At 33.5% G+C, this 16,805-nt stretch overlaps 2 protein-coding genes across 2 annotated transcripts; both read right to left on the reverse strand.

Moving 5' to 3' along the window:
• Positions 1-1,931: 1,931 nt before the first annotated feature.
• LOC125809369 (probable arabinosyltransferase ARAD1) lies at positions 1,932-7,844 on the reverse strand. The gene is made up of 3 exons (XM_049489024.1): positions 7,205-7,844; positions 4,095-4,348; positions 1,932-2,731 (listed from the first exon to the last, which is right to left on the reverse strand). The coding sequence occupies exons 1-3, from the start codon at positions 7,833-7,835 to the stop codon at positions 2,180-2,182; spliced, it is 1,437 nt and encodes a 478-aa protein (XP_049344981.1). The 5' UTR covers positions 7,836-7,844; the 3' UTR covers positions 1,932-2,179.
• Positions 7,845-9,681: 1,837 nt separating this feature from the next.
• LOC125809332 (uncharacterized) lies at positions 9,682-10,210 on the reverse strand. Its single transcript, XM_049488989.1, has one exon. It carries the CDS (start codon positions 10,144-10,146, stop codon positions 9,847-9,849), a length of 300 nt encoding a protein of 99 aa, XP_049344946.1. The 5' UTR covers positions 10,147-10,210; the 3' UTR covers positions 9,682-9,846.
• Between the last annotated feature and the right edge of the window lie 6,595 nt (positions 10,211-16,805).

Here is a 16,805-nt window from a genome sequence, read left to right on the forward strand (position 1 = left end):
TTTTGGCATGGCAGAAGCAATAGAGTTCAAATAACCTTGTTTGAATGGTCATTAACTGTTGTATTGTTTATTTAGATACCATGTTTATTTTGATTGTTACTCTAACTTTATTGTATTGTATCGTTTAGATCCATCGTTAGGTAATGAAGAAAAGTGTCATTTTGTGTAACGGTCGATTTGGTGTAATTGCGTCATTATCTTAATATTTTCTTCTACTTATAATTAATAATTCTATTGTGTCATTTACCCTACATTTTCATTATAGCTTTACATGTACTCTACTTTTCTTATACGTTTATCATGCAATTATTGATGTGTGATATTTTATAACAACGGAGAATGATATAATCTATCCAAACGTTGTTCAATACAGTACAATACAATACAATGTATTATAAACAATACTTTTTAACAACCATCCAAAAAGAGTGCAAGGAACATAGGAGAGCCAAAACAAACATTGTAAAAGCACTATGAGTATGAGTAGGGGTGTTCACGGTTTGGATAAAAATCGTTCTAAACTGAAAAATCAAATCAAACCGATAAAATAAAATCGATTTTATTTTGGTTTGGTTTTAGATTTTTGAAAACCGAGAGTATTTGGTTTGGTTATGGTTTTATTCGAAAAAACCCGAAGAAATAACCGAACCGATGAATTATATACATATATTTTATTAATATACATACTTAATATATTATTTTTATAAACAATTTTAAAGATCTTATACATATTTTCATTAAAATTTCTTTATAATTTACTTATTGAAAGCAAAAAATCCCAAGATGAAACAATTATCTTATTTATTTCATGTATATGAGTGTCTATGTCAATTCTTTGTGGGACTGAAAATGTTATTGTCTCTTCCTTCTAGGCCAATATAGTGAATTTTAAAGCTTTATTGATAGTAAATTTAGTGATTGAAAGTTTAGCAATTTAAGTCATTCTAACTATTTCTCGTTTTGAATGGATTGTTGTCGCTTTTTTCACATTTTAAATGAATTGTTTCTTTTATTTTTGTGTATGGTTAATAACCGAATAACCGAAACTGATAATCACCAAATCGATAAATGTATATTATATTTGGTTTGGTTTGGTTTTGATAATTTTAAAACCGATTAAGTTGGTTTGGTTTTGATTTTGACCAATGACCAATCCAAACCAACCCGTGAACACCCCTAAGTATGAGATTACTTAATAGAAAACCTTCATGTAACACAGATAAATCATAACAAGCATCACAAACATATGATTATGTGTGTATGGATAGGTAAATCACAGATGCATACATTCATACATAGAAAATTTTCTAAATTTTATAAGAGAAAAGGAATACATACCTCTTTCTAGTGTATGGCTTTACCTGCTTGATCATGAAATCAACCTTTCCCTTTTTTTTACCTCTCATTGAAGGGTAATTCATTGTCAAGTTGCCTTAATAAGAAATCAAGAAAGAAATAACCCATTTTTTGTTCAATATATAAAGTTAAACACAGAAAATAGTTATTATAAAGGGAGGATTAGAAGAGAGATTTGCTGTGAAAGATGGAAATTGTGTTTTTTTTTCTCATTGGAAAAAGACTTTTGATTTTCACGGATTTCCTATTATTGAGATTAGTCTCCATTCTTCGCCAACTACTTTATTTTATTTTATTTTCAAAAATATCTTCCTTAATATATTATTCACCTTCTATTTATTTATTTATTACTTTTCACAAATGTAAACCTTGTCTCATTGTCTTGAGGGATATGCATCTTCCATACACACATGAATTACTCAACCTTAAATATTCTCACTTTAAATAATACTAACTTTTTCATATTTGGTATTGGTTGGTTTAAATATTTTCCTTAAAAACACATTTTCCTCTAATAAAGAGGGAGAGTTTTCTTACATACCAAATAAACAGGATTATAGGCAAGTACAACTGAATAACACACCTTATCAAAATCTCTTAAGAATTTGTGTTTACAAAGAGACTCAATTACTTGCACTATAATTTTGGACCACAACCTCTTTCCTCTGAAAGGCACATTGCTCAAACTAAACAAAGCCTTGATGAAAAACTATGATTTCTCAGTGTACTGTGATTTAGACTAGTTCCTTCCTGTAGTATGAAGCATATATGATATGATATATTACCTTTTGAAGCAAGACAAAGGAAAAAAGACTCTAAAAACTCAAGTACAATGGCAACGAAGGGGAACTGAGACACCGGGAGGTTTCCTCTTCTCACGGATGATAGCTTCGTTAATCATGGGCAGTTTTTGGTGAACCTTTCTCCATATGTAATTTATAGCACCATTTGGAGATATAGGACCAATACCACCTGGTTGACCATTTTCATACTCAAAAATGGGCTGTACTACAGCCATATTATGCCGAAACCTATCTTTTTGCTCATAGGAGTAGCTTCTAAGATGGTTTACGAGCCAACTTGGTTGCAGTGCATCACTAACTGACACAAACACTGCAAGTTTTGAATAATCCACCATTCCTTCAAATGGGAGCTCGATGTTGTCACTAATAATGACAGGAATACAAAGACTTTGAATGGCATCAAAAAGTCGGCATGAGGTTGGTGTGTCCCCTGCAGGGTGCAAGCAGAACTCTGAAGTCCTCATTCCCTTTATAGACTGCTCCTTTCCAGTGGCATTTGGAAAGCCTTCCTCCATCACTACTCTGGGTTCATTTATTAGCAAGTCCCAAAGCTTTTCCCGAACAATGCCTCCCTGCACAAAGAAATACAAGACGATTAAAGTCTGGTGAGCAAGAAGTGGGATGTTATGGTTTAATCTTAGACATAGAGACCTTTTATGAGCAGAAATGTCTATAAAAATTGTACAACTTGTAGCCAAATCAAGAATGATAAGCATACAACAGAAGGTCCTTTTTGTGCTTCACTCTGACAATGATTTTACCAATCAATGACTTAGTTATACATATAAAACGTTTCTAGACATAGAGCAAGCTCATTTACAGTAGTCCAAGAAATTACAATCATATTGAAATACAAATACATTGTTTTCTGACAATCTGATGATGAAGAGGAGTTTCAGTCAGAATCTTGTGAAGAAGCTCCAGTGCAAGAATAGATTAATTGACTTGACTCACAAGTAAAATGGATCATACACCCAGTATGATTGCATGACGGAAGCAGACTATATATTTATGTGGATGTCTGGAAGAACTCAACAAACTACCCAATGCCTATGTTTAGGCTCCATTGAAGTAAAGGGTTTTTTGTGTCTGTAATAGTTGGGAGAAGGAGGCAGTAAATAGCTACACGAGACAATTTCATCCTTAAGTGACCAAAACTTTTGCATGGTTATCTAATAGACTGATTTTCCATTGGGTACTTCGCTAATTCCTACCAGCACAAGTACCAAGTAACTCTATCCACCACGGCTTAAGTAAGTGGGAAAAAAATTACCTAGCGTTTGTTGTCCCTGCTGGGGTAAGAACCCTGATCACCCATTTTCACCTACTTCATTGACGCTATGCAACACCCTTGCATTCAAGGACCTTGTTTTCTACCAGGCCTTAATATAATTCAAGCTACTAGTTTTCTCCCAAGCTTTTATAAAATTGTTTCCCTCTATGAAGTCATACAGAGTGTTGGAATTACATTGTGAAGTCATGTCATTTTTCATCTCATTCCACCTGCTCTTTTCAACAAATGTACAAATATAAGTTACACATCAGCAAACACCAAGAACCACGTGCCAGTTCCACCTTCTACCACCATTACATTCCACCAACTTTATGTCTGACCAAATAACGAAGAATGTCTTAAGAAATGATCTTAGGTAAAATATCTTGGATGAAAATAGTATCCATGAAAGACAATGTTGTCATATCAATCAGATGACAAACACCTAATATTTAATGACAAAATTGTCTCCATTAGTTTGTGTCATTATTGCAAAGAGCTGCAGTCATATGTGAACAAGCAATTAAAAACCCTCAAGTTTAAGACAAAATAATTGTTTGACCTAACTTATACATAAAAATGGATCATATATCACAAATTATTAGAAGCAAGGTTGCAATTTATATGTAGCAAGACTTCTGGAAAAAGTAAATAGTACTGACCCGATGCCTATGTTTAGCCCCTTTGAAGTAAAGAAGGATTTCTCGTTTTTGGTTTTCAGATAAGGGCAAACGAGGAAGTAGATGGGTATAGGGCACAATGACATCCTTCAGCAATGAAACTTGAGTGTGGTGTATCATGTCAGATGAGCTCTCATTAGATGCTTTTGAGTCAAGCTTGTACCACCCACCAAAATCAACCACCAGGAGAATTGCTGGAGCAACCTCAGCCTTCACATGCCACATTGCAACAGGGTCTGCCAAAGAATGCTTCAAGTTTTAAAATAACCTGACATTGCAGAGACTAAATATAAGATGCTAAGATGTTGTTCCACTTCCAATTTGTTTTCAGGCAGAACATAATTGGGAAAGAACAATCGCACAGTCAATAGAAAAGCAGGGCTGGTAAGACGATCTTACAAAAAGAAACTTGGGATTGTTTGCTACTTCCAATTCATGGTCATACACGAGTTCTAAAATCAGTTAAGCAACTGCACATGATAATGAGTTGACATCATACCAACAAACAACTTTTGCCAATCACAAAGCAACTGAAAGAAACAGAATACTGGGTAATATTCAAGGTGGAGCAAAGGATGTGTGATGAAAAATGTTTGCAGGATAATTAATCGGTGATCACAACTGCATTGGATTAAATAATATAGGTGGAAAACAGAAGGAGACTGAAATAGCAAGATATGGCTCATTCAACAAAATACCATCAAAATAGTAGTGCACTTCACCAGATATATGCCATGAAGAATGAACTGACATTCACCTGGAGAATCTCCATAAGTGCATACCCGTTTATGCAAAAAGCAAGTAGGGGAACCACTTCTCCACCTAGGTCAATTAATCACTCTTCACATCCCTATCAAATCCACGTGCCCTTAAGAAGGTCTCCAAGAGCCCCGCTTATTATGTTTGCCTTATAAGATTCAAGCACTTAAGGATAAGTACATTTGACAAATTGAACAGTTGTTACTAAGTCTGATCAAACTCTTCTAGGCTCATAGTTACGACTTAGCATATATTACATAACTCAGCTGCTCCCCAGTAAAATCTAAAAAAACCAAACCTAAAATCGGACAGCTTTCTTATCCGAAAGCTTCTGATGATGTAAAAAGGCAAGCTCTACATAACAGAAGTGCCACTATCTGGATGATTTTTATACAGAATTTTAAGTTGTGTTGCAAGATATAAGAGTCCAAGTTGGATTCGACAAGCATAGAAATCAGCAACTTTTAGCAGCATCTTTCAGTGACTGTTTGATAAGGTTGTAAGCATGAGTAAATGTAGAATATAACTATATACAAACAGTGTACAATAGCCAACATAAGCAGTGGCGGAACTAGAAATTTTAATAAGGGGGTTCAAAATTTGAAAAGTAAACACACGAACTAGTGGAAGGGGGTTTGACATCTATTATGCATACCTAAAAAATAATTTTAACCATGTATAAATAGTAATATTTTTCGCTGAGGGGGTTCGGATATTATATGCTGCCTCTGCCCCTGAACATAAGTATTATATGAGAATTCATGAATTACATTGCGGCTGCAGTCTAACACATCAACCAATTGAATCTACGCTAAAAAATGAAAGTCTAAGCTTAATATCCACCTATTTCTTGACAATCATCTTCATTAAATTCAGATTTCCAGTTCCACCAGTTATGCCCTTAATTTCTTCAATTAGAGTTGAATGAGTGATGTCCGTTCATCCAACAATGCTGAAGCAGCTATACTGGTCTTTTCTCAATTTTTTTACCATAACACAAGGCGTTGGACAAAAGGAAAAGGAGGAATGAGATGCTACATACGAAGTTGGAATCCTCCACCTACTTGGTGAACGGTAAGGATGTTCACTAAGTGAGCTAGCCATCAACTCAAACACCTATAGAGGGTAAGCCATTCAGCTGCCATTTGAAGAGCATTTACAAAAGAATATCCAGAAAACTTTGCTGGCTCAGTTCCTTCTTTTATTTCAGGGGGAAAAAATAAAGAAAAGGAAAACTACCTAATTTCATATGCAGATTATTTCCACTTCGGAAGTTACTAAAACCAAAAACTAAGAAATACAGAAGAATGGAACCCCTCCACAAATGGTTATCCTAATTGCAAAAAGATCAAATTCTACCTCAATACCATCTATTGCATAAGGTACCGATGGTACCAGGAGTCTCTATAATCGTTAAGACACATGCATAAACAAAGAACTATACAAGCTTCATCTAGAAACACCCGATGTCCAATCTTTCAAGTAACGGTGCACAATAAAACAGTAACTAAAAAGATTAACAGACTCCGGAGCATAGTTATGATGAATCACAAATTCCCCATCAAATTGCTAATTCAGATCCGTGGCACCAGAACAATACAACCGCAAACTCTAAATTTCTCCATCAAAATTGCAATCATTCTTGTTGTACTTTTTAGTAGCATCTTGTATCTTCCAATCCAACTCAACTACCAAATCTAGAATTTTCCTATAACTTCTATCTCAAATCATCTCCAATTAAGAAAAGAATTATAACTTCAAATTTCCTCAAGAAATTAATGTATCATCTACAGATGTATACTTAGTGATTGGATAGTAGTTTAGGTAGCGAACGACTAACTTGTCCCGTGGAAAAGATGTCATGAACCCAAATATTACTGGGGCACATGGGAAGCACTTGAGTTTTAAGTGTTATTCACTCTCACAAATACACACATTAACTTGGCTCAAAGGGTTATGCTAAATTTGGAAAAATTCCAACTACCCAAAATATCTTCTCTCTACTCCTTCCTCTCTCTCGATCTTTTCTCATCTTCACCTTCATCTTCTTAATTCTTTCAGAGAATCACAGAGGAGTTCAAGCTCATTAATGGAGTTTTAGCTTCAAATCTTTCCTCCTTCATTTTGCTCAGTCAAGGTAGTTACTGTTGTATTGATTTCTACTAGTAATAAATTCCCATTTCCGCCTAAATTCTCTGATTTCGATACAACTACATAAACAAAAGAACTAGATGCAGGGTAAAACTGCTAAAATGTCTTGAACAAAAATGACTGACATGAACAGCAGCTGAACATTTCGAAGGCAATGACATATAAGGATGTATACCACTTACCAGTAATAACAAACACATGGTCACGACCACCAGAGCGTTTCCATGCCTCAGTTTGCTTCAAATAATCCACAACCATTCTCTGTCTCTGATAGTCCTCATTTCCCTCTTTCTTCCTGAACACACCCTTATTCACAATCAGTTGCATCTCAGCACTCAATGTCGCAAAAAAAGGAACAAAAATCACATCAGCTTCCTCAGCAGTAAACACCCTTTTCGCAAAAGATCCAAGTTTTAATTTTTCAGGTGACATCAAATCCCCCAAGATCCAATACTCAGCACTGTACTGTTTGATTATTGGGTTTTCTGGATAAGGAAGGGAATTCTTGGAACTTTTTCCTATATGGGTCTTTCTTATTTGATTGTCTACTTCACTCCCAATTCTTGAATCTGAATCTAAATCCCAGTAATTTTCCAATAAGCCATAGTTTAGAGATCTTGGAAGATTTGGTACGTAAACTTTGATGAAATTGGGAGATGTTTGAAGGTTGATTTGTGGGTTTAGGGAAAGTGGGGTTGGAGAAGAACGGAAGAAGAAAAGAGAGATTGGTAGAATGCAGAGTATAGAAAGGGAGATGAAGAGAGATGGGATGCTGCATGATGAACGGGTGGCAGTGTTCTTCAATGGTATCATCTTCTTTGTGAATCCTTTCACTTCTATTCTTCAGTGATAAAGTAATACTACTACTAGTGGAAATTTGTCAATAAAAAACACAACTTTCATAGATTTTGTGAAATATTACCAATAGTGGAAAGATTTGGATTTATGTTTTCATCACCCCTTACCTAAAGTGGTCCATCTGTATTTCCAGTGACAGCATGTTATAACCTGGATGGGAGGGAGGGAGGGAGGGAGTGCATATCAAAATCGAACTCAAATCGATAATTTAAATTAGGGAAATAGGATAAATATACCTGAACTATCGTAAATGGTATGCAGATACCCTCCGTCATACTTTTGGGACATTGGTGCCACTTTCGTCCAAAAACTAGAGCATATATGCCCTTCACTCTAACGGAAGACTAAATAGTGACAAGTGGCGTAATCTTCTCCGTTGATCCGATATTTAATAAATGTCGGGTCGGTGGATAAGATTATTACAGGTGTATGTTCGTTAGTATAAAGGGTATATATGCTCTAGTTTTTGGATGGCAAGGGCACCAGTGTCTCAAAAGTATGACGGAGGGTATTTGCATACCATTTAAGACAGTTCGGGATATATTTATCATTTTTCCCTTTAAATTAAAAAAAAAAGTTATTTATTTAGCAATTTCGATAACAATTTTGAATTTTTTATTATTGGATTATCTATTCTTAACGGTTTGAGGTTTGTTTTTTCTTAATGAGTTAACCGATAATTCGATAGTAAATTAAACAATAATATTTATACAATTTTGTATATAAAGTCCTTAACTTAGAGTTTAGTTTCATAATTTTATTTTTGGTTGTCTCAAACTATTGGTTAGGGGTGTTCGTGGTTCGGTTTGGATCGGTAATTTATTAAAATCAAAATCAAACCAATATAGTCGGTTTTATAAATTTCTAAAACAAAATCAAACCAAACAAAAAAAAAAATAACCGTCGATTTGGTTATTATTGGTTTGGTTCAGTTTTTTTGGTTTATTCGGTTTGAAAGTAATAGATTTTTTTGAGGACGTACGTATCTCGATAGACACAAACACCTAGTACATGAACAATCCACAGAAAAGTTACTGTCGGTTCAATTAAGCAATTAAACAATACTAGAGTTATCATTACACGAACAAAGTGATTTAATTAAGAGAAAGTGTGATTATTTTATGTGAAGTAGGATAGGTAAAGACAAATGGATTTTGATGGACTTAAATTAGGATTGTTATAGTTGGGCTAAAGTGTTGTGATTTGAGAAAATGATAAAGTTAAAGACTTAGGTTAATTAAAATTTAACAAAATATTTATATTTTATTTATGAGTAATATCTAAATAATTATAAAAATTTATATATCTAATTTATCAGTTCGGTTTGGTTGTTTTTTTAGTAAAATCAAAAACCAAACCAATTATTATCGGTTTTCAAAATTTAAAATCAAACCAAACCAAATATCGGTTTTTTAATCGGTTGGTTGAGATTGCGGTTCAATTTGATTTTTTAATCATAACCATGAACAATCCTACTCTTGGTTATTCTACAATGTGACAGTGTTTGCTTTAGATCAAAATGCAATATGTTAACTCATGTGCATGGTTGATTTGGTTTGTCACCTTGTTTCTAAGTGATTTTCAATGATATTTTTTGGGTCAAATCTTAATGGTTAAGTTGATAACGATCAATAACCAATAAGTAAATATCATAATAGGTCTCATACTAATTTAGCATGTCAATCTTTAAACTTTGATAGGATTATTTTTCTGTCAAAGTTGCTCTATTATTCTCTTTCAGTTCTAGGAATTAATAAAACTCAATATCTGGCCAAAACACTGGCATATAAAATGAAAAGGAAGAAGGAAAGGGAATATCAACAGATAATTTATATAGAAATCCTCCGTAGTGTGACATTTGCACCCAAAACTAGATTCAAAGTACTGCATTCAAAATTCTATCTGATTTAACACTAAAAGGCAAGCATAATGTCTCTTCTGCACCTACATTCCAGCAGTTACTGGACTAACGCTCCAACGCAACCTCATCAAAGTTCCAGTCTCTGACTATATCCCTCCTCACAGCACGGCTTCTGACAAGCCGTGGGGGGCCTGTTATGCCATTACTCGTATCAGTAGGCTGAGGGGTCACTTTAGAGGTTGTGATGCCACCATTTGCAGCGGGGTGGCCAAGTGATATCTTCTTGATCAAACAATTGGCAATCGCTGAACATCTTCCGTCATTGTCTGAACTTGAAACAGAGTAACTTCTGAAGGACTGTGATGGGCTTTCAACACTATGGCACACCAGACATGCCAGACTCATGTTTCACTTTGAGCAGCCTCAAGATGTGAAAACGGTTTGCTGCAATGATACATTCCAGGAAATTCAAAGAACATAAGGTCCATGGCAAAGGAAAATATGGAGAAAAAATGTGTCTGTGTGTGATATGCTGTGGTTGCAATGATAGGAAAGGAAGTGTAGAAACCATAAATCAATTTATGCACATGCGATGATTGCTAGTAGAAATCCTTAAAACTTTTGGTGACATGCAACATTTTCAACTTTTGCCAATATAACAAACCATGTTGCAATTTCACCAAATAATTACAGTACAAGCTAGCAACAACCACATCGAACACAAGCTCATCCTACGCCAAAAAACAAAGAACTTGTTTCCCCAGACATGCAGGGTCACAAATTACTAACATACTAGGGAAACTCATGAAAGTAAGTGTTCTATTCTAATAAGCATCCATTAGTACAAACATTTTCCAGTGCCAAATTGACTTAACAAATCGTATACAATCCAAACCTCATATAAAATTTTGGAGAAACGAAACAAGACATAGGACTGAAGAGTGTTGTGCCACCATATTTGTATTATGACTACGAAGATGCAGGCTATTAAAAGTGCCCCATAGAGTGCTTACAATTAACTGCTCAACCTTTCGACTAGTAGACAACTATCCTAGGAAAATGAGCATTTATTTCAAAAATCAATAAAATACGTAGAGACTGCTTCTCCTATTCCTTCTACAGCTTCTTTTTTTTATCAAGACCTTCTACAGCGTCTTCTCACAAGGTGACTGAATAAAATGCATTACGAAATATGAACACAACATAAAGCTCTCTCTCAGTCTCTCTAATTCCTGAAGTGACCAAATTAAACTTCCAATTTTCTGAATCAGTCCATACAGATGTAAGAAGTTGAATCAACCTTAATTGGCCCAAAAGAAATCAGATCTATTGAAACTTAGCGTCTTATCAACCTGAATTAAGTCATACTAATTACCACTAAGAGTACTTCTTTTTGCTTTACAACCATTCTTTAACATCATTCTTTCAGTATATGATTAGTTGCCAGCTCCAAAACTAACCAATCATTTTACTAGCAATTTCAGCCTACGATCTTAATACAGAGTATGAAAACTTTTTGGCTCCGGTCATAATGTATGTGAACTAATATGAAGAGACAGTAAAATGTCAAGCCAAAAAATTGTAGTCCTCAAGTCAAGAGATACCTATAATAGGATACAGGCACACTCACAAACCCATTGATAAAGAAACTGGAATAAAAGGTCCACTACGCATCTTAATAAAGAAAAGAAATAGAACTATAAGCATGACTGAGACATTCTAGATGTGTAACAGTAATACATTTACAGCATTAACTTTTTTCTAGAGTCATACTTCCACAAAACAATGTGCTTTGTGTATTTCATATTTATGCATGGACAAAGTGCACCTTAACTGTTACCAGTATATGAAAACATACTATTTCTTATTATTGCTAGTTGTCCTCGTCCAGTTATGTAACCGTCTTCCAAATTTGGAATTTAAAAGTCGAAAATCATTATATTCCTTCTTGTTACCAACAAAAAAGAAAAGGTGCTACTACCAGGGCTATATCAAGAATAAGGGACAATAAAAAGTTATATGAGGTGCCCTTTGTTTTTCTTTGGATGAATCAGAAGCTCAAAAGCTATCTTGCTTCAAAAACCCACCAAAAGAAAAGCAAGAAATCAACAGATAACTCAAGAAGACATTACCAAATTCCAACTATACAAAACCTGTCAAAAACAGATTATTTCATTCATTTCCCTCTGAAGTAAAACAATTTGTCATAGACCACAGACACAGATGACGTATACTTTAATATGATAGAAAATATGTCTTGAGTCTATGATTTAATCACATCGTAAAGACGTTGTTTCCATTATACCCTCTGCTCAAAAAGATTCTAACAGTGGCACCCAAATAATCAATCATATGCATACTGTTCATAAGAAAGCACTCCATAGAACATGTGATACTGAATAATATTCTCCCTTGGTATCTGATTATAGCGTCTGTCAAGACAAAAGGGTAACTAAAAAGAAACATAATCCTGAACCTATTTACACCCCTTGATTAGAAAATTGAAAAAAATGAAGCCTTTAACAGTTAAATCCGCAGCTGCTCAATGAAGCAAAAGTACAGAATTCACTTCAGCGAAAAGCAATTCTCATCTACAATTAACAATTTCATAAAACCTCCTACAACATGAAAATTCATTCCAATTACAACATACTGCATTTTCAATTCATGGGTCAACAATCCCACAATAGCACAAGGCAAAAGCAACTAAGCCTAGAAATTAAGGCAAAGCTTCCGGAACGAAAGAATTCCACCCATACCTACTTGTAAACAATACCTTACAACCCAGCATTGATGCAATCAATGTACAATAATAAAAATCAAAACCCGAGTTCCACCACATCCCGTCCAAGAAACTCAAATTCAAATTCAAAACAGAAGAAAGAAAAAGGGACTGAGCTATATCAGTTCATTGTTGGCAAAACAAAATTCTCTAGGCACCACTATCTGAGAAACAGAAAACAATCACCTTGAATCCCTTTTAATGAACTCAAGATTTACATACAATACACCATAAAACTAAGAAGTACCTCTACAAAAAAGGGTATACACAGGAGAACCCCAATAGCAACAATATAGGAAAACCAATGAACCCAAGAAACAAACAACCAAAAGAAAATGTGGGTAAGGCAAGAAACTTACCACAGATCACTAACACAAGCCACGCAAACAAAAGAACCCTTATAGGAAAAATCAAGAAAACCCCACGAAACAGCACAAAATTGAATTATTTCCCCATTTCACAAAATATTGAGATCTGATAAACAAACCTTAATTTGTGGGCAGATGAATGTTGGAGTGAGTTCAAGGATCTGTTGGGTTGTTAAAGTCTCACTCAAAAATCTGTAAAATCCACAAAAATAAATGCTTTGGGTGTATACTCTAACCAATCTTGAATTATCTTGTACAATACTAAACTACCCCTCTTAGAATCATTTTTGGTAAAATAACAACTTTTTACTTTTGAAATTTTATGTACATATATAATATTCAAGTACAAATCTTTTTTAAGGATCCTAAGTTATTATGAGATGATCAAACAAAAACTTATCTACATTCATTCAATATTACTTTACTTTCTAGGTAAATTATGGAGAAAATGCCATAAATAGTATTTTAACTATAGGAGAGTAGGCGTAAAATGGTCCATTAATTATACTTTTGTCCGATTCAGTCTTTCAACTAGTCTATCAATTATACATCGATTGGTTTTAGTCCCTAAACTATACATTTATCGGTTTTAGTCCTTTAAGTATTTAAAAATTTATCAGGTTTGATTTTTGTCCATTTTTTATACAAATAGCTTAAGTTTATATTAATGAAATTCATGTCTTGAGAAATTAAATCATTTAGCCATTTTTCCAGTTGTTTCACTCTCCCTGCTACTTTTACTTCAAATTACCCTTATGCAAAGAACCTTAACTCAACGATTCAAAATAAAATTCACGGAGATAAAAAATATAAGTCATAATTTCATTCAACGGACGATAAAATGTGGCATATTATTGCTATAATGACTTCAATATGCTAAATTTTACTATAAAAAGAAAAAAATTATTACCCATTGAATTCAAAAAATTTACTCCAATGACTTCATTGAAGGGAATTTGTTTAATTTTTCACAAGTTGAAACTTATAAAATGGTAGATATACAACTTTTTTAGTTTTTTTTTTTAAAATGGATTGATTTTATTATTATATTCATATTATTTTACGTATAGAAATTTGCATAATAAGATCAAATCTCTTATTTTTCTTTTGTATGAAAAATAGAATTAAAAAAATTCGCGTTGATTATGAACTGAAAATCGCCAAAGAAGGGAACACAACTATTGAAGTCACTAGCAATAATTATATGCTTGATTTTATCTTTCGTTGAATAAAATTAGGATTTATATCTTCTTTTCTCGTTGAATTTATTTTGAATCATTGAGGTTATTGTTCTTTTCATAAAAATAATTTGAAGAAAAAGTAGCGGAGGTAGAGAAACAACTTTAAAAATGGGTTAAAGATTTGACTTCACTAAGAGTTCCGTTGGTATAAACCTAAGCTATTTGTATTTAAAAAATGGACAAAGACCTAAGTTTTTGAATACTTAAAGGACTAAAATCGGTAAGTGTATAATTAAAGGACCAAAACTGATAAGTTTTTGAATACTAAAGGACTAAAACTGGTAAGTGTATAGTTAAGGACCAAAATGGATAAGTTTTTGAATAGTTAAAGAACTAAAACCAACAAAAATATAGTAAAGGAACCATTTCATACCTACTCATATAGTTAAGAGACTATTTATGGCATTTTCTCGTAAATTACCCGTGCTTTGCATGGGATTAAACTATTTTATTAAGTTTACATATGGCTCTGTTTTTGGCCTTATTAGCTTGATTTCATAAGTGAGCATTTTAAATTGAATAGATAGTGAGAAAAGCGCCTTTCGTGATTCAAGTAGTAAGCTCGGATTCATGATTGAGAAAGAAATCTTCCAAGCGCGGCTTTTATTATCACTTCCGGTACTGGCAGGGACAATTACCATGTTATTAACCGATCGAAACTTTAATACAACCTTTTCTGATCCCGCTGGAGGGGGAGACCCCATATTATACCAGCATCTCTTTTGGTTCTTCGGTCAGTAATATCTGTATTTTCGATACATACACTATATTGTCAAGAACAATTTATCTTAAGGCAAAGGGTTCCTTCGAAATCTTAAAGTGCCATATTTTTCTAATTTTCATTTTTGTTGCACAAAAATTATGAGTCATAGAAAGATTTTAAGTATAAGAAAGAAGTCTAAGAAAATCTCCATGTAAATAGTTTGTCAGAAGTAACGAAATTTTATTTAAATTCCAGAAAGTTATAAAGAACATCGACATTAACGAAGAGACCAAAAAGACTTGATCAACAACACTCCCATGTAAAGTGGAACATCTTGTTCATACAAGAACAAAATTAACTAAATTCAAATGGAGGACCTTCGACTCCTTTCTTATGAACTTCCATTAATCTCTTTTTTTATTATAGTATGTTGTATCATGCATATGTCAAAAATGACCCTAAAACTGTTAACATCATAAAAGTTTTTCCTCATTGTCTCAGAATATTCATTACTATTGTTTAGGTTTCATATCACCGGCCCCAAGTTATTTGAAATTCAACCATAGTTATTGTTAGGTTATAGTATGTAGTTACAAAGAATTAATGCAATGATCAACCAAGCAACATGAGACATCTGAATGGAACTATTCACATCTGGATATTCTAAACCAAAATTTTGATACATAACATATTAAAATCTCACAGCATAATTTTGTGAGCACTTGAACTCACAAATATCCACTAATAATAATAAAGATGACCTTACTTTCCTAACAATTAAGAAGAAAAAGACATGTTGTAACATATTTTTCAAAAAGATAGTATGTTGGTTGTATCTAGGGTTGGGCATATTTTGGTTAAAACCGATCGAACTGCATTTTTTTAAATTTTGATTTCGATTTTTTGGTTTAATTTTTTTATTTCAGTTTTATATTTTAAAATTTCAGTTTTTTGATTTGGTTTTCGATTTGGAAATAATTAAATTCGGTTAACCGAAAAATCAATTTTTATTGCAACTCAAATATTTAGATATTTCTCAATTCCTATTCAGCCTATAAAAAGGGGCCCAAATTAAAATTTTAGCCCAACCCAAATATAAAATCCCTAAACTTAATAGTGAATAAAAAATTTCCAATCTCAAAATTCGCAATACCCAACCATCGTCGATGCCACAAGACCACCATCGTCAACAGACTCATAGTAGAGACCACTATCCCCGACGCCACAAGACCATGTCGATCCGATGTCAACTTTGGTGTCTTCCACAACTCTGTAGCAAATGTGGACAATCCAGTAACTCTAAAAAGTTTGTTGGTTTTGGATAAAAGTCTTTGATGATTTTGGCTAAATTTTCAATATACCAAATCACTTGTTTTTTCTTCACATATCTATAATATTGTAAACTTGTTCATTAGTTTAGTTATAAAGCTATTTTTTAAAAAAAGAAAATTGATCCAATTTTAAACGTCCAGTGATAATGATGAAAAGAGAAGGGTCCAAGATGATCATATTCAAATCAAAAAATCGAATTGAAATATACCGAACCAAAATTGTGAAAACTGAACTCAATCGAATTAATTTTAGTTCGATTTCGGTTTACATTTTCACCAAACGAAAACCGAAAAATCGAATTGAAATTTGCAAACCGAATCGAACTGAACAAATCAAATGACCAGCCCTAGTTGTTTCCAAGTTTACTGTCACATCCTGAGGCTACCCCCTAAACGTAACACGGGACCTAGGATCACGAATGACCCCAAGCTAACCCTGAGTCTAACATATAACAAGCATGCTAAAAAATAACTAAGTAAATCATGTACTATGCGGAAGCTTAAAACAATGGATATCTGAAATGGGGAAAAGCCCAACTAGTTTGAAAATATAAAATATAATAAGAGTTTAGTGATGACTGAAACAACACTTAACAACTCGAGCTGAAACTACTACTATGTATGAAAAACCTCTAACTG

This window comes from Solanum verrucosum, unplaced genomic scaffold (assembly GCF_900185275.1).
Source record: "Solanum verrucosum unplaced genomic scaffold, falcon-dt-bn FXZP01000062.1, whole genome shotgun sequence".
Lineage (NCBI taxonomy): Eukaryota > Viridiplantae > Streptophyta > Magnoliopsida > Solanales > Solanaceae > Solanum > Solanum verrucosum.